This window comes from Oryzias latipes, chromosome 22 (genome assembly GCF_053564925.1).
Source record: "Oryzias latipes strain Hd-rR chromosome 22, Olatipes_Hd-rR_3.1".
NCBI lineage: Eukaryota > Metazoa > Chordata > Actinopteri > Beloniformes > Adrianichthyidae > Oryzias > Oryzias latipes.
The window spans coordinates 23,942,600-23,961,139 of NC_136258.1; the positions used below are offsets into that span (position 1 = coordinate 23,942,600).

The window sequence follows — 18,540 nt, forward strand, 5'->3', positions numbered from 1 at the left end:
TGCGTCAGACGGGGCAAAAGAGACGCAGCACTCTGTCTCTGCTTGCACCAACATTTGCCCTCTGGATAGTTTAAGACAGAACAAAAGATTAACAGCTGTGAGAACTGAACAGTAAGTTTAAGAAACCTTTTTTATTTTATTTTAGAAATATGTCTGTTTTAATGTTTCTACTTTATTATAAAATGGGTTTGCACTAATTGGACACCAGATTTGGATGTACTTTTATGTTTTTGTGAGAAATAGATGATTTTATTTTATTTTTTAAATTTCTGTAAGAGACAGCAGTTTATAACTTAGTTTCAAATACTTGAAAACAATTATTTAGTATTTTGAAGGTTCTGAAACTGATTTCACCTGTACTCCAAAAATATATCTCAAATCATTTTTGGAGTGTCAGTTTCATGGGCTGTGATGAATACTTTTAATGTGTTGAGAAGCATTCAGACATCAAGGAAGCTTTGAATACGCAGCAAAAGCATTTTGACATCAAGTACAAACATAATTTATGAAGACAGAAAAAAACAAAAAGAACAACAAATGTAAGTAAAAATTCCATTCTTTTATCTTGTAATGCTGTATTTTAATACAAAGATCTATGAGAGTAATTTCAGCATCCTTGTTGCCCATCTCAATAATGCATTATACAATATATTAAATACAATACTTATTTTCATTTATATATTTGCAATGATAAAGATAAATTAAAATGTATTAGTTCTAAAGTGAGGCATTGAAAGGCTAAAATGCAGATTCAATGAAGAACTAAGAATAAATAAAAGTAATTGATTGCTATACATGTTTATGTAGAAACCGGTTGGGACTTCATAAATAATAATGATGCCAAACTTCCTTAAAGTTACAGAAAAAGTACAATTTTGGAATCTTTTCAGTTTGGGATGCATTGTGGTACAGTGGTCAGTTCTCTCGTCTGAAAACTTGCTTCACAGGTTCATCTTTGTCTCGAAATGGCTCCTAGGTGTGCATGTGAGTATGTGGTTGTGTGTCTCTGCTACAGAATGGGGATCTGATCAGGGTGTACTCCGCCTTTGCCCAAGAAGTAGGTTGGATGGATTCAACAGGTTCTAAAATTGGATTGAAAGAATATTTTTTTTGAAACATCCACAGTTTGGCAGCTGCAACAAATGCTTTTTAACCAGTTGTTTCCTCGTTTGTGGTTAAAGTTTGTTATTTTGCTTTACCTTTCAAACACTTAAGCAACTTCTTTCTGTACTAACACTATAAGTTTGTTTGTACTTCTCCTGTCTAAAAAACCCTAAAGAAAACTCAGAGTTTTTTTTAGGCTAGAGCCATTAAAATTTTCATATAGAAAAAAAAAATCCTAATTATTTTGTGTTCTTCTAACAGAAATGGAGGGAAGTACAGCCAACAGCTCTGATTTTCTGGACTCCAACTTTCGCTACATGCTGTTCTCTGTTGTTTACAGCATCTTCTTTGTTGTGGGCTTATTGGCTAATGTGTATGTGCTGTTTATCCTCCAATGCCTGCGTAAAGTAAAGGGCATGGGAGAGATTGGCATCTACATGACCAACCTGACCATTGCGGATCTACTTTTTGTGTGTGCCCTTCCCTTCTGGATCGGTTACTATAGCCGTGGAGGCCACTGGATTTACGAGGAATTCCTGTGTCGGCTGACGGGTTCATTCTTTTTCATCAACACCTATGGCACCATCCTCTTTCTGGGAGCCATCAGTCTGAACAGATACTGGGCAGTGACTCAGCCTCTGAATGCAGCGGCTTGGAACCACGGACGTCGCGGGATCATTGTGTCTGTTCTGATCTGGCTGTGCCTGGTGTCTTCGGCCATTCCATCCCTGCCATCAGAGGGGACGCAGACTGATAAAGACAACCTGACACGATGCTTTGAAGGCTACCACAATGAAACGGACACAGTGAAGCGGAAGGTTGCTGTTACTCATTTTTTAATCATTGGGTTGTTTTTCGTTGTTTTTTTCCTTGTCATGGTGTGCAACCTCCTCATTGCACGAGCCTTACTCTCTCAAAAGCCTCCTCAAATAGAGATACAAGGGAACAAACAGAGAGGGGTCAAACAACGAGCCTTGCAGATGCTGCTGGCAGTGGTGGGTGTGTTTGTTCTGTGTTTCCTGCCTCACCATGTAGTCCAAGCCCCCTGGGTGCTGGCGATGCTTAAGATCACAAAAGGATGGGGCCATGTGGACTGGGACCAAAACACCCTTCAAACTTTAAATGATGCCCATCAGATCACATTGGTTCTAATGGGCCTCAACTGCATTTTGGATCCTGTGGTATATTATTTTGCCCCAATAAAGTTCAGGACCTTTATTATGGCACACCTAAAGAAGGTAGTAAAGGGAGAAGGGTGCTCCAACACACTCAACACACAAGAACTCTGTGGACGGAAGAAATCACAGTCACAGACTGCATAGTGTTCAACTGCAGCCCACCTCAGAACAACCTGACCATTGGTGATGGGAGTAGAGAAAATGGAATTTAGATACATTTGGTTGATGCAACACAGCTCACCAAGTAAAGTTCTTAATTTCTTATATTCTCTTTTTTTATGTTCTTTATCTTTAGGTTAATTGATTTCTAAGGGGTTCAAAAATGCTCTGAAGCATAAAACTCTTTTGTTGTTTGCCAAAAAGTTAAATACAGACTTTTTCTGTTTTCAAGAGTCCCACTCTTCAAAAGAGGATGAAAGCTTTTGGAGATCCCAATGGGGATAATAACATAGTCCTTTCTCATGGAAGTGAGCACTCAGCTGGCACTTCTACATGTCATGGTACCTCCGGGAGTCCTCCCCCTCTCCCCTCTGCTTCCTTTCACAGATTGAACCCAGCTGTTGGCACTTGCCCCATTTCCAGTCCAGTATTTATGGTGGCCTTGTTCCGGTATTCATCGCCAGTTTGTTGACCTCTATGGTGCAGTACTTGGTCAAAAGTTAACCTCGTTTACCAAGCCTAACTTCTGTCTTGCAAAATTACTCATTCAAGTTTTCGCTCTGTCTACAGAACTTCACTTCCTCAAGTGCCAACCTGGGTTCAGTCTCAAGCTCCCCACTTTCAAATCAACCTTGCCTGCCAAAGCCTCCAGCCACGGCACGACTCTGCTACAAGCCACGGCACGACCACTCTCTTCACCAAGCCACGTTATTCCTAGCTCCAAGTGCCATCATCCACTGTCTCAAAGACTCTGCTCAATCTCACCCAAGAAAAACATCTTAGATCATCGTCTAGCAGACCTCCTCTCTGGTGACGATTCCACGGACTCATCGCCAACATCTGTGTACAAAATAAAAACTGTCAAGTCCTCGTGTATGATCATTTCGGGTTCCAGCGCTTGGGTCTTTTCTTGTCATAGCTAACCATGACAATACGGTTAAACACAAATTTCAAGGTGACATTCTTTCACATAAGTGCAACACAGAGGGTAATTTTGTCTGTATGACCTTGGCATATGAAAATAAGACTTTTATAGTTATAAATGTATACGTTTAAAATACTAAACGTGAAATTCTCAACTCCTATCCATAATAGAAAATTATTTAACTGAATAACATATTGGTGCCCGATATGTTTCTTCAATAATGATTATAAAAGTATTGCCTCTGTATTTGCTCATAGACTTAAATCAGTCTTGGATTCTGTAAGTGCAGAAACCATTTAGGATTCATGCATAGAAGGCATATTTCTAATAACATTCCGCTTGTGATAGATATTTTTAGATTACTCATATTTAATAACAAGGGAGCCAGTTTAGCTCGTGCTGGTTTGCGGCACCTTCCGTCCGTGAAACCCAGGTTCGACTCCAGGCTGCTCCCTGTTCCCTTCTCTACCTCTGCCGGTTCCAAGCCCGGTTAGAGAAGGTTGCATCAGGAAGGGCATCCAGCGTAAAACATTGCCAAATTTACCATGCGACTTGTTCGCTGTGGCAACCCCTGATGGGAGAAGCCAAAAGTGGAAGACTCATATTTAATAACAAAAAAAAGTTACATTCTTTCATAGGAATTTTATATAGCTTTTCATTCTATTAATCACATGTCTATTTTTAACTTCTTTAACAAATTCCGTTTTGGCTCTTATTTTTGCGATGCGGTAAAACTATTATACAGTAATGCTTACTGCTCAGTAAAGCTAAAAAATTGTACCTCTCCCCGTTTTAATATTAAAACAAGGAGAAGCCACTCAAACCTTGGCAGATTACATAACCTGAAATAAATTAAAAGGCATCTCTGTCTTTGGCAAAGTGATTCTTATTAGCCAATTAGCTGATGATTTAACGCTTTTTTTGAAAGACAGCAGTCAAATTCCTCGAGCCCTAAATCTAATAAAAACATTTTCTAATGTGTACGGACTTCAACTAAACATTAAAAAATGTGAATTACTACTTTTTCAAAAATGACAAAACAGGATCCAAATGTGAAATTCCCATCAAAGAAAGTGTAACATACCTAGGGATTACCATCAACAAAAACGAACTAGAGAGAAATACTTCAAATTTCAGTCCCGTAATGGAGAAAACAAGGAAAAGTTTTTAACTTATGGCTTCAAAGAGACCTGAGGCTAAAAGGCAGAGTACTGCTATCAAAGGCAGAGGGAATCTTTAGACTCACTTACTCTGCATTATCTTTGTACGTGGACAATCAAACACTGAAATCTGTTGACCAAATTTTATTTAATTTTATCTGGAAAAATTGTATACATTGTTTTAAAAAAATTGTTTTAATGAACTCGTACGAGAATGGAGGATTAAACTTACTTGATTTTACAAACCTAAATGTTACATTTAATGTAAACTGTATGAAATCTTACCTAAAAAAACCCTACTTGAATTTGGAATATATTTCCACACTTTATATTTTCAAATTTAAGTGGCTTTGAGTTTCTTCTCGTTTGCCTTTACAATGTTGATAAAACACCAGCTAAACTATCGGCATTCCGCAAACAAGCTCTTCTTGCATGAGCACTTTTACACAAACACAATTTCTCTCCTCATAACCTTTCTTTTGTAACAACAAATACATTTTATACAAGAATCTTTATTTTTTCCACATCAAGTTGAGAAAAAAAATCTCCTGTTGGGTCAGCTTTTTGACATGAATGGGTTCTTATTAAGGTATACTGAAATCAATTCTAAATACAATCTCGTTGTGAATCCTACAGAGAATGCCATCATGTTTGATGCAGTTTCCAAATAAGTATGTCAAATGTTTAAAACAGCTGTTAGGAATGAAGTAATGCCCCCTATGGATCTGACTGACACCACCACAAGTAAAATGTGTTTTCCCGTACCCACAAGAACAACAACAAAATATGTGCCTATTTTCAAAAGCATGTCATTTCTGTACTAAGTACCAAAACCTATTGGAGACGTTTCGTTCCCGACAGTATTTGGAGAAAAGGCAGGAGTGTGACCCAAAAATTTATGATAAATAACAAAATGAAAGAAGTTTCCTTCAAAATAATTCACAAAATGTACCCCACCAATAAATTCATGTTAAGATATTTTTTAAAAAAATTGACTCTAATTGAACCTTTTGCAAAGAAACAATTAACCATCTCTAGTGGAACTGTACTGAAAGCAGACATTTTGGGATTTTTTTTAAAAAAATGTATCAAAGAACATATTCATCCAAACTTCACTGTGAAATTTGAACATATATGTTTTAGCTCTTATAGTAAAAATGTGGACTCAAATAAAAAACTCATAATTACCGGTAATCTTATTATTATAATTGACAACTTTTATATCCATTAATGCAGATTCTCGTCATCTTATAATTTTCCCCCATATTAAATAAACAAATTGAAATGCATCTCAAAACCATCTCTAAAAGCTTTAATCAGAAAGCTGTATGTTTATATGGAAGTTGTGGAGCCTTGAATGCTTTTGTATAAAACACATGTTATTTGTATGCTCCCCTGGCATCTTTGAATTTTATTTTGTAAAACGGTGTTTTGAAGTGTATCCACTTCCATTTTGTACAATAAAGTTTTTAAAAAAACGCAGCGCAGACACGCAGATTGTTTCATTGCGGTAAATTCGCAGTAACGCAACCCGGGTCTTCCCTGAAGTGGTTGCACTGCAGAGTGAACTCCTCCTTCCTTTGGTTTCTGTCTTCAGTCTGTCAGAGGAAGCAGAAGAGACGCAGCACTCTGTCTCTGCTCGCACCAACATTTGCCCTCTGGATAGTTTAAGACAGAAGAAAGATTAACAGCTGGAATAACTGAAAAGTAAGTTTAAAAAACCTTTGTATTTTATGTCAGAAATATATTTGTTCTAATGTTTCTACTTTATTAAAAAATGGGTTTGCACTCATTGGACACCAGATTTGGATGTACTTTTATGTTTTTTGGTGAGAAATAGATGATTTTATTTTCTTTAATTTTTGCGATTGACAGGAGACTGTAATTTGGCTTCAAAAACTTGAAAAATATTCACATGTATTTTGGAAGGTTCTGAAACTGATTTCACCTTTACGGAAAAATATATCTCAAAACATTTTTGTAATGTCAGTTTCATGCGCTGTGATGAATACCTTTAATGTGTTGAGAAACATTCAGACATCAAGGAAGCTTTGAATACGCAGCAAAAACATTTTGACATCAAGTACAAACATAATTTATGAAGACAGAAAAAAACAAACAAACAAAAGAATACATTTAAGTATATATTTCATTTTTAATCTTGTAATGGTGTGTTTTTCATACAAACTCTCATACGCTCTTGTTGCCCAGCTCACATGCATCATACAATATATTAAATATAATAATTATAATTACTTATATAATTAATAATTATATTAATTGCAATGATAAAGATAAACTCAAATTTATTATTTCTAAAATGAGGCATTAAAGGGTTAAAAGGTAGATTCAATTAAGAACTAAGAATAAATAAAAGTAAATGATTATTATACATGTTTATGTAGAAAACAGGCTGGAACTTTATAAATATTAATGATGCCAAACTTCCTTGAAGTTAAAGAAAAAGTGCAGTTTTTGAATCTTTTCAGATTGGGCTGCACTGTGGTACAGTGGTCAGTTCCATCATTTCAAAGCCAGAAGGCCCTGGTTCCAATCCCAGCTTAGTGTATTTGTGTGAAGGCACTTCACACTTGTATGGGGTATGACAACTGATATAAAGCAACATTATGCATAAAGACAAAGTTGTGCGAAAAATATTAAATTGTGCTCAACTTTTTCTTTATGGAAATGTTTCTTTTTGACAGTTACTTTACTCCATACTCCAGCTTCCTTCCACAGTCTGAAAACTTGCTTCACAGGTTCATTTTTGTGTCTAAATGGCTCCTAGGTGTGCATGTGAGTATGTGGTTGTGTGTCTGCTACAGAATGGTTACCTGATCAGGATGCACCCTGCCTTTTTTCCCCAACAGTAGCTTGGATGGATTCAGCAGTTTCTAAAAATGGATGGAGGAATATTTTGTTTCAAACATCCACAGTTTGGCAGCTGCAACAAATGCTTTTTAACCAGTCGTTTCCTCGTTTGCAAGTTTGCAATTTTGCTTTACCTTTCAAACACTTAGGCAACTTCCGTCTTTACTAACACTTTAAGTTTGTTTGTACTTCTCCTAAAAAACCCTAAAGAAAACTCAGAGTTCTTCTTAGGCTAGAGCCATTAACATTTTCATGTAGAAAAAAAAAATCCTAATTATTTTGTGTTCTTCAAACAGATATGGAGGGAACCACAGACCAAGTTGTGACAGCAGCCTCTACAGCCAACAGCTCTGAATTCCTGGACTCCAACTTTCGCTACATGCTGTTCTCTGTTGTTTACAGCATCTTCTTTATTGTGGGCTTATTGGCTAATGTGTATGTGCTGTTTATCCTCCAATGCCTGCGTGATGCAAAGGGCATGGGAGAGATTGGCATCTACATGACCAACCTGACCATTGCGGATCTACTTTTTGTGTGTGCCCTTCCCTTCTGGATCGGTTACTATAGCCGTGGAGGCCACTGGATTTACAAGGACTTCCTGTGTGGACTGACGGGTTCATTCTTTTTCATCAACACCTATGGCACCATCCTCTTTCTGGGAGCCATCAGTCTGAACAGATACTGTGCGGTGACTCAGCCTCTGAATATGACGGCTTGGAATCACAGACGTCGCGGGATCATTGTGTGTGTTCTGATCTGGCTGTGCACGGTGTCCATGGCCATTCCACACCTGACATCAGAGGGGACGCACACTGATAAAGACAACCTGACGCGATGCTTTGAAGGCTACCACAATGAAACGGACACAGAGAAGCGGAAGGTTGCTGTTACTCATTTTTTAATCATTGGGTTGTTTTTCGTTGTTTTTTTCCTTGTCATGGTGTGCAACCTCCTCATTGTTCAAGCCTTACTCTCTCAAAAGCCTCCTCAAACAGAGTTACGATCTGAAACATTAATTTCCAAAAAGTCCAACAAGACTCTGTCCTCCTCGGGGAGAAGACAGAGAGGGGTGAAACAACGAGCCTTGCAGATGCTGCTGGCAGTGGTGGGTGTGTTTCTTCTGTGTTTCCTGCCTCACCATGTAGTCCAAGCCCCCTGGGTGCTGGCGGTGCTGAAGATCAAAGAAGGATGGGGCCATGTGGACTGGAACCAAAACACCCTTCAAACTTTAAATGATGCCCATCAGATCACATTGGTTCTAATGGGCCTCAACTGCATTTTGGATCCTGTGATTTATTATTTTGCCACAAAGAAGTTTAGGAGGTTTATTATGGCACACCTGAAGAAGGTAGTAAAGGGAGAAGGGTGCTCCAACACACTCAACATACAGAACTCTGTGGAGAGCAGAAATCACAGCCAGAGACTGCATAGTGTTCAACTGCAGCCCACCTTAGAACAACCCAATCAATCGTGATGGGAGAAGAGACAATAGAATTTAGATACATTTGTACAAATTCTCATGATGTTAATAGAAAAACCTGTTGAATGCTGTAATTTATTACAAATTATAGGTCTAGTATGGAGTTTTAAGCTAGTCCCCTGGCAGTCTGTGAATTTTTACTGTTATGAATTTATGTTTCTACATATCTACTGATCTGTTCTCAATTATAGTACTCAATGGGATCACATTTTTATGGAATTTTATGAAATAACTCTTGCATATTATCTTAAAAATAACTTGTTTCCATGTGTCATCTTATGCTCCAAGGCTGGGAAATACATGGATGAAGCAATATTGTCTTTTACGTATTGGCAGTTAAAAATATTCTGGTACTAAACATCAATGCTTCGCAATATGAAGGCGCTCCAAGCTAATTTTTCTGTTTGTGATTTAATATTACACCACTGATGTCTCAAAAAAGTATTGAGGTTTATGTATTTCATAAGTCCTCTGAAGGATTGGCAGCATGTAAAGCCAGGGGGTACAGTATCTGGGATAGGCTCCAGGAACCCTGTGACCCTGACAGGGATTCAACGGGTTCAGAAGATAAAAAGATCTACATATGGATGAATGGATGGATGGAGGGATAGTAATCATGACTACAGGTACTTCCTAAATCGTAAAGCTGACATAGAAATCGTTTTTTCAAACCTCATCCTTTTCCCCAATTTTTGTCCATTTAACACCTTTTATTTCTTTTCTCATATTTGTGTTTATTGTAAATAACTGTAAATGGATTTATATTTTACTGGGATTTATGTATTTTTAAACATTTTTACAATTTTTTTCCTCATCTTTGGAAAATAAAATGTGCTTCATCCCAAATACTGAAAACAGATCTATGCTCATTAAGACTGAATGACTGTATTGAGTAATGTATGAGAACTATTAGAAGATTTGTATGCTACTTTTTACGTACGTGATGTATTTTATTTTTTGTAAAAAAGAAAAAAAACATTCTGTGATTACATTTTTTTTACCATTACTTTGGTTTTGAGTATTAATTTAATACTACTTTCCTCAACCTTTTAGATTTCACCTTAAAAGGTTGTTTGTAGTAATTGTAAGATGCTGTGTGACTGTTTAAAACATTCTGAAATAGATGGTTGGATTTAGCTTTGCTTGCCAACACAAAACCCAACCATTTACACAGCTACAAGTAACAAGAAACAGACATACTCTGCATGCAGTAATTAAGAAAAGGTGGAAACCCCCAAAAGTGGTGCAACTTTCTAGCTGTGAGGGAACAGTGTTTTCAGCCTCTCCCTTATGACAGTTTAGTGAACTTTTCAGAGATGGGCTGTGCATTGCACCACTTGTGTACTTCCTTTTTAAAACAAAGCAGAAGTTTTGAGAGCAGATGGACGGAAATCACTTAGAAGGCTTCCTAAAATGAGGGCAATTTAAAAGGAGCTGTTTTCACATTCATATGATAAAAAGATCTTTCTCAGAACATACACCTAAAATAAATAGTTGTGCCATTGTCAGTGTTTTCCCTGTACGAGTGGAAGTTGGGACATCAGGGAACAAAGGTTTCCTGGATTACATTTCATCCTTTCGTTGCCACGTCTATGACTCATGCATGGTTAATCATTTGATTCACAGCAGTAAAGAAGCCACTCCTGTATTTTATTACTTTTGTTTTGTGTTTAAGGTTGTTGGAGTTTTTTATTAAACCATATTAATAAGTGTTTTTTTGCTGTTCACATTTGGTGGGTATGGATTAGTTTGACCATAAAAGACAGTAAGGGTAGGGTGTCGATTGCCGTCATGAGAACATTCTGAAGTTCATTCATCAACCCAACGGTGGGAGTTTGAATGATTTATTCCAAGAATGAAATGTGAAAGTACCGTAGATTAAATCTACAAAAAGTGATTCAAACTGAAACAAAAACATGCAGACTTATCGAAGGTTTCATTCTCTTGCACTTTTATCTCCTCCTTTGGTCAACTCTGCAATTGTTACGCAGTTGAATACACATTATCTGCAGACATACTGGAAGGGTCCAGATCTGTGTAGTCACTGTTTTTGCCTGCTGTGTAGTTTATGTACACGTCTCCATCACTTTCATCTGTAGGACACCCTCCTCTGATGATCAGAACAGCAAGAATAGAAAAAATAATCAAAAAGTGATTAAAATTAAATACAAATTTGTGTTAAGAATTTAAAATCAAGACTTACTTTGGTACAACTTTGGGTCCAGGATCAACTAGTGGAAAGATAACAGCAAGGATCAGTCACAGATTATTTTAATGGATGTTTACCTGTAATGTTTGTCTACCTTTCACTGCAGGACTGGAGGGAGTTTTGGGGCTTCTGATTCTTTGGCAAACCACCAGCAGAAGAGCAGCAATGATGATAATTAATATCAGAAGAGAGAGGATAAAGGCAGCAATTCCTAGAGACTCCCCCACTTGTTAGAATTATTGATGACCAGGCAGAAAAACAAAACAAAACACATTTAGTTGAACTGAACTGACCTTGTTAAAGAGCTAAAAATCACTTGTTTTCAGTTTGTAACAATTCAATTTCCATTCTATCATCTTCCAAACTGGCTGAATCACTTTTGCAGTCTTGAGGTAGGTTGCTGGACCCAAACTCAAACTCAAACTTTATTTATTTGTACAGCGCCTTTCATTTCAGTTAAAAAAAACACAAAGCACTTAACATAAAAGCAGATGAAATAATCATAAAAAAAGAAAATTATTAAAAACAGAAACCACAGGACAATCACACACAGATGGGACCCCTCCCTCACCAGATTCCTCCCTCCACCCACCCCGTTCCCACAGTAGAACCCTGAACACACAAAGAACTGCAGCTAAAAGAGGGTCTGGCTTGGTACTGCTGTGAAGAAACGATATAACGGGGATCCATTCATTCCAAGGCCCAGGCCAACCACAGCGGTCATTACCAGAGTGCCTGCCAACACAGAGCAGCCTAGGGCCCACTCCATGGCTAATAAGACCACAGAGCGGGACCCCAGCAAGCCTAATGAGAACGGGCACTGCAGCAACAGCACCCCCTATAGGTTAAGCTGGTGGTGCCCCAGAAACACCCAATTCTGCTACTGTTGGGTGAAGGCAGGGTATACCCTGAATAGGTCATCGGTCTGTTGCAGGGCCACACAATGTAGCTACATTAACACTAGGGGTGTGTATTTGCAAGAGCCTGGGAATACATATCGCGATATCCATCCCACGATACAATATGTATCGCGAAAGATCTAAAGACTGTACTAGATTGTACTAGAACAATTCATTTCTTTTAAAGAGTATGACTTAAAATATTGATAAATTGTAAATATCTTATTCAATGTTCACAACTACTGCAACTGTATCTCATTAACAAGTTGCTTTTACCCAACCAGGCTCAGTGTGGTGTGCTGCCAACTAGCTCACAAATATTAAATCAAATATCATCTTGTCAACATTTTAAATCGACACAAATATTGCTCTACACTCATGGTGTCCTTTTTAATTCACGGAAGTGCCAATTGTTTGAAAATTGATCGTGAAGGAGAAATTAATTTTGGTTTGTGCCTGGCCAGAATGATATGACACCACATCTTTCATATACCGGAATACACCTGTGAAAGAAAAAGACTGGAGCAACATTTGGTAGATTTGAGGCAGCAGACATACACTAGTAACGGTAGAAAAAGAAGAAGCCCCTGCCTTCTTGGTTATGCAAACTGTACACAGAACGGCTTTGAACTCTTGCCTTCTTATGTGACGTGAGAGCGCTTGCTGTGCCACCCTGCAGTCACAAATCAATCTTATCTCTGTTCTATTATTTGTCACACCAACTCAGACCCCACCTGAAGGTAAAAAACAGATTTTTTTGTATGGAATGACTCAAATCTAACCTTAGTCACATAACTATTACTTGGAAAAATTTGAATTAATTAATAATTAATTCTTAATTAATTATTAATTAATCTTTTGAATTGAAAACAATCAATACTTTAATTCCAAGTGATTTTAAAAAGCATTTGGTCCATAAAATGAGTATTGATGCTTTATTTGACTCCAAACTGCAGTTTCTGTTACTTCTCTGTTTTTAGAACAAACTATGAACATTTTATTTTGTTTAGTGAATATCGACAAACTTTAGACTTTTTGGAACGAATAATAAAAGAGTAAAATAAAAAACAAAAACAAATTTATGATTTGAAATGACTGACTCAGTCACACCTGTAGTGTTCTGGAGGAAAACATATTGTGTGCATCAGCAACATCCCTGCACATCACTGGCTGAAGTCATCAAGAATCATTTAACCGTCATACAGAAATGCATCTTCTTCCACTTTCGGCTTCTCCCATCAGGGGTCGCCACAGCGAACGAGTCGCATGGTAGATTTGGCAATGTTTTACGCCGGATGCCCTTCCTGACGCAACCTTCTCAAACCGGGCTTGGAACCGGCAGAGGTAGAGAAGGGAACATGCATAATCCTCAAAAAAACAAAACAAAAGATGATTAGCTATTTTTATACCTACTTGATGTATTTCTGGCAACAATGGAAACTGTATGGTTTTGGCTCCAGTTGGATCCACTCTTGGGCTTGCAGCGGTACACGCCGCTTTGTTCTGGTTTTGTAAGAATGAGTTCCTCATCACTGTCGACCTCTTTCCATGTCTGACCTTTCAGGATTTGCCAAGACCAATCGACATCGACCCTTGAAACGATGAGAGATTTGCACTGCAGGTGCACTCTCTGACCTGCTAGAACTGGGTAGTCTGGTGAGGCCAACAGCTGAACACCAGGTTGCTGTTCTCTAATAGTGGAGGCTGATGAGGGAAAAGAAAAGATAAAGAAGACTTTGGACAAATATGTATTTAGACCTGATTAGTCCTATTATTATCGGATGGCTCTCAGAGTTCATAGTTGTTGTGATGTTTTGTTTAGCAGCCAAATGCATCAAAAGCTCCTGTGATTTTTGCATTTTTACCAAAGCTTGAACATCAACAGTATTTTCAGGCACTTCACTGGGCAGCTTTGTAGGATTTTTTTGAAATATATTTGAAATTCACTTAATAGTCCATGTTTGCACAATACATAATTCATGCAAAAGGTAGTAAAAGTGTTATCTCATGTGCACAAAATTGCAAATAAAGTTACACAAATCAATAATTTACATTGATGAAATAAAAAGGTTCCTCAAAAGGTAATGCTTATATTTATTAAAATAATTTAAGCACACGTTTTTACTCTTTCTTTTGTAATCTGGAAACAACTTCTTTACTTTCATATCTTGAAAAAAATCTAAAAAAACTGACTAAAATGAAGATTTGTGATTCAGATACAAATAAATTCAGTGTTTTTGGGGCTAAAATAATCATTCATCCTATAAACATTTGTGTGATGGTTGGCATTGATTTATGGGAAATACCAACACTTTCAGTTTAGCAGAGCAGCCTGTAGCTTGTAAAGCAGGATTGGTCTCCTGGAATTTGACTCAGTCAGTAAAGGACACATTTAATCACTGTGTTACCTGCTGTCGTCGTAGTTTCTGTGCTCTGAGAGGTCCGTATTGTGGTTGACTGGGACTTGACTGGAAAAAAAATGCCTTTATTCCATATTTTTACTTAAAAAATGAAAATCTTTAAGGACATTCTGTTCTGGTTAATCCTGTAATTACTTACCGGAGCCCTTAAAAACAAAAAAGATGAAAAGAAAGCAAAGAAGCATCTTGTCTAAGCTGTATGAAAGCCACCCAGTCTGGGTAAATCAGTCTAACAAGTCCAAAAGTCATTCTATGTTTTAAGTACAGGTGAGACTGGAGGAAGTGCTAAAAGAGGGGAATTTAGATTAAGGAAGTTTTGAGTTCCTTTTTATGAACAGTCAACATCATTTATTTATTGATTTTACATAGTTTCTCATTCAAGGGTGGAAAAAGCAGCTTGTCCAGTTTTAATTGTTTTATTGTACCTGTAACACTTGTGCTATCTTGGATGACCCCGCCCTTACTTTGACGTGTTCTCCCTACCATGACAAAGGTGGATAAAGGTGGAAAGATTTCATGTAATCCATGGAGACCAGTGAAGATCATAAATCATTGAAGAAAAAAGGTTCAGCGCACTGTCTAATGGGTCTAGATGACCCAACTCCCAATGTTAAAGTGCCTAGGATAGCACAAGGGTTGATGAATGCTGGTTCTTTCTGTTTGTTTTTAGGGTCATATGGACCTTGAGTCCATAATAAATTATTTATTCAATATTTCAAAACCTGTTTCTGTAACTCTTGTTAAAGACCCACACTAATGAAAGTCACGTTTTTGGAGTTATTAACATGCTCTTGTGGAATTTTTCTGATGATGGAGTACATACAAATATATAAAGAAAATCAAAGTTAAAATTGCATTTCTGAGTATTTCTTTACACGAATCATTGTGCATCAGGGGCGACCGTGGTGCAGCGGTAGGGCGTTGGACCCATGATCATAAGATTGCAGGTTTGATTCCCGCCTTGCACGCCCATGAGTTGAAGTGTCCTTGGGCAAGACACTGAACCCCACCTTTCCTCTGGTGGGAGGTTGGGGCCAGTGTTTGGCAGCGGAACCACCACCAGTGTGTGAATGTGTGTCTGCATGGGTGAATGTGACTGTAAAGCACTTTGGGCCTTGAAGAAGGTAGAAAAGCGCTATATCAGTTTATGCCATTTACCATCAGGGGGATACTGAAAAATTATTTGCAATGTAGAAAATATGCTGAGTGGGCCACAAGCCTCCTGGTCCGCTCCATTCTGATGCATCCACTGGATCCATGTACGTCTTCTGAGCTGGTGTCTGGCTCAAAACTGTAAAGCTGGAAAGCTCCAATACTGCTCGCCATTTTTGTTGCACCGGTAATGTTGAGTTTAGGGTGTGAAGGGCTGCAAGCTATTGGGAGGGCATGTAAACAGATAGCTCTCAGTTATAAATGAAGGGAGGGGGGGCAGGATTGTCCCGTGCCAATGGGGGCACAACAACACCGTTTTTTGGGGGAAAAACGGCATTATTATAATTAAAAGGAATGCTTTTCAAATATCTTAAAAAAGATTGGGTGGAATGGTTTACCGGATTCATTTGGGGTTGGAACGATAATAACGATTAAAAGTTACCTGTTTCAAATGCTGATGTGACAGCATAGATGCCAGCAGCTGAAGCTAACCTGACCTAAGGCGCAAACACTCCAGCTGTAATGGTGGGCCAAAAACTTCAAAGAAGGTTCCAAAGAAGGTTTGGTTTATGATTATAATCGCAGGTGTCTGGGTCTGTGAAGCTGTTTCCATTGAACTCAGCACCATGCTTGTTCTATTTTTTTCTAGGCCATGTACCTTCTTTTTGCGACCACACAAAACCCCTTCCGTTTCAGCTCAGTCCTTTTCAAACCTTTACTCCTACTTACACTTTCCGAGTATGGTCATCCATCCTGCCCAAACCTTTCACGATCTCCATGACCGGCGTCTTCGCTCAGCACTATTTATTACCCAGGATGCAATTATTGTCCAACAATTGCAGAACATCTGCTTGCCACTGATGGTATGGTCTGTGAGCCACACCGTTGCTAAGATTTTGTCCAGGATAGTTAAAGTATGGGGTGTTTATATAAACAATGATAAGATGCATAAAGTCACTGAATGTCTTGGCCTCCTTCTGTGCCACATAAAGTAAAACCAACCCTATAGGACACTGTAATGCGTTTGAGAAAGGAAATAACTGTGGTAAGGTTGGCCCACACCGCCATTACCACAGGCTTACAAAATCAAAGAGGTGAAGCATTAAAATGCGAAAAGAACCCTTCAACTGGAAGGAAAAAAAATTAAATGAAGATCTTAAGCTTTTTGAAAATCGCCAGGAAAACCTTTTTGGGTTATTGGTTTTTACTCTGTCTGAAGTTCTGAAGTAGAGGAAGTGGCTTCTGTTGCATGAACCGCTTAAAAACGTAGACATGACAACTGCTTTGCCAAAACATTTGCATTGCAAAAACTGAATCTTGAGATGTTAGTAAGTAAGTAAGAAAGAAAAAGTAAGAAAAAGTAAGAAAAATCGTCTTCCTTTTTGTCTTGCAAGCATAATAATCTTTTCAAGAAAGTTTTTCTATAGCAAAAAGTTCTTAGATTGTGAAACATGTTTTTTAAATGAAATAAGAATTTTTAGTTAGACCAGTTTTCTCTTCTCTTTTTTTGTGTGCTTATTTACAGAAAATCTGCCTGTTTTTGCTGTGTGCAAAAAATAATTCAACATTACAATACTGCAAGTTCATTCATCTTCTTCCGTTTTGTCCCTTTCGGGGTCACGACACTGCCGGAGCCTATCCTAGCCACTTGTGGGCGAAGGCAGGGAACACCCTGGACAGGTTGCCAGTCTGTCACAGGGCCACATATCAAAGCTCCACACAGAAAGGTCCCCCATTGATGTTCTGTTTCAAGTCCCGGGGGCCTTCTTGCTGTGAGGCAAGAGCGCTAACCACTGTGCCACCATGCAGCCCAAAGGGAGTGTGTGGTAAATGGTAAGTGGCGGACACTCATGTAGCACTTTTCTACCTTCTTCAAGGCCCAAAGCGCTTTACAGTCACAGTCCCATTCACCCATGCCCACACACATTCACACACTGGTGGCGGCTCCGCTGCCAGAACCAGAACCCACCAGAGGCAAGGTGGGATTCAGTGTCTTGCCCAAGGACACTTCGACTCATTGGCGTGCAAGGCGGGAATCAAACCTGCAATCTTATGATCATGGGTCGACCGCCCTGTCGGTGCATCATGGACGCACAGTATGTTATGTTCAACCTCCCAAAACAAATCTGAAAGTGCATTGCTTGAATTTTTTTCCAGCTGTGAAAGAAAAATCACTTGTTTTCAAGTAGATGCTGAATGACAGTACGTTTGGAGCAGAAGTGGTTTGAAATGCATTTTTAGGCATTAAGGGGTTAAACACATGTAAACTTGTACTTTTATAAGTTTTGCGTTGAATTCAACAATTTGAGCATCAACAACAAGGAGAAATGAATTTAGGACCAAACAAAGATGTACTGTTGCCCACTCTACACCCTAACCAACACAAACACCCTGGATGAATCATAAAGGAGCAGTAAATAAAGAAATGATAAATCATAAATGCAAATTAATACCACATTCCAGAATAAACAGCAAATTCTTCCACCATGATAATAACATTTCCTGGAAGTTACTGCTACCAAATTTCTGAAAGTTTCATATTCATTTATGCTATATATTTATTTAATTGGCTATCACATAATAGATTTGAAGAAAAAATATACTCCAGCTGGTTTCCAAGGTGTCTACTAATCTGATCAGCTCTTACAGCAGATTAAAGTCACAGCCTTGATTAAAATGTTGCAACTCCGCCCCTCTCATCCCACCTACAGCTGAACCAAGCCACCGTGAAGCCATTCTGACATTTAAAGTCTGGAATTTCTACACGGTGAAGCAGTTTGTGATGAAGTGTGAAGCCATTCTTCATCTGAGTCATTAAGCACGAGTGTTACTTTCAGCAGTTTTTGAAACACTGTTTCCTGTTTTTTGGATTGATTACACCATTACTTTAGGTCGGTTTTGAAACAGAAATGAGTGATTGGTGAAGCTGACTGTAAAGTGGCAGATCTGGGTGTTTGTTCTCTTTCCTGTAACTGTGGAAACT

The 18,540-nt window shown here is 38.3% G+C and overlaps 3 protein-coding genes across 4 annotated transcripts; 2 read left to right on the forward strand and 1 right to left on the reverse strand.

Annotated features, from left to right (window-relative positions):
* The first annotated feature begins 12 nt into the window (after positions 1 to 12).
* LOC101158812 (platelet-activating factor receptor) lies at positions 13 to 9,883 on the forward strand. Of its 2 annotated transcripts, none has more exons than XM_078940474.1 (2): positions 13 to 111; positions 7,694 to 9,883. In XM_078940474.1, the coding sequence occupies exon 2, from the start codon at positions 7,696 to 7,698 to the stop codon at positions 8,869 to 8,871; it is 1,176 nt and encodes a 391-aa protein (XP_078796600.1). In that variant the 5' UTR covers positions 13 to 111; positions 7,694 to 7,695; the 3' UTR covers positions 8,872 to 9,883. The 2 variants fall into 2 exon arrangements, with proteins under 2 accessions (XP_078796600.1, XP_004082512.1); XM_004082464.5 differs by lacking the exon at positions 13 to 111 and adding an exon at positions 6,097 to 6,233.
* On the forward strand, positions 1,253 to 2,620 carry ptafr (platelet-activating factor receptor). The gene is given in 2 exon segments (XM_011490555.3): positions 1,253 to 2,384; positions 2,386 to 2,620. Coding segments are annotated over 2 exon segments (1,101 nt in total). The 5' UTR covers positions 1,253 to 1,367; the 3' UTR covers positions 2,470 to 2,620.
* An 822-nt stretch (positions 9,884 to 10,705) lies between the features above and the next one.
* LOC105356899 (uncharacterized) lies at positions 10,706 to 14,683 on the reverse strand. The gene is made up of 6 exons (XM_011490198.4): positions 14,545 to 14,683; positions 14,394 to 14,453; positions 13,399 to 13,689; positions 11,181 to 11,312; positions 11,081 to 11,108; positions 10,706 to 10,987 (listed from the first exon to the last, which is right to left on the reverse strand). The coding sequence occupies exons 1-6, from the start codon at positions 14,588 to 14,590 to the stop codon at positions 10,861 to 10,863; spliced, it is 684 nt and encodes a 227-aa protein (XP_011488500.1). The 5' UTR covers positions 14,591 to 14,683; the 3' UTR covers positions 10,706 to 10,860.
* Positions 14,684 to 18,540: the final 3,857 nt, after the last annotated feature.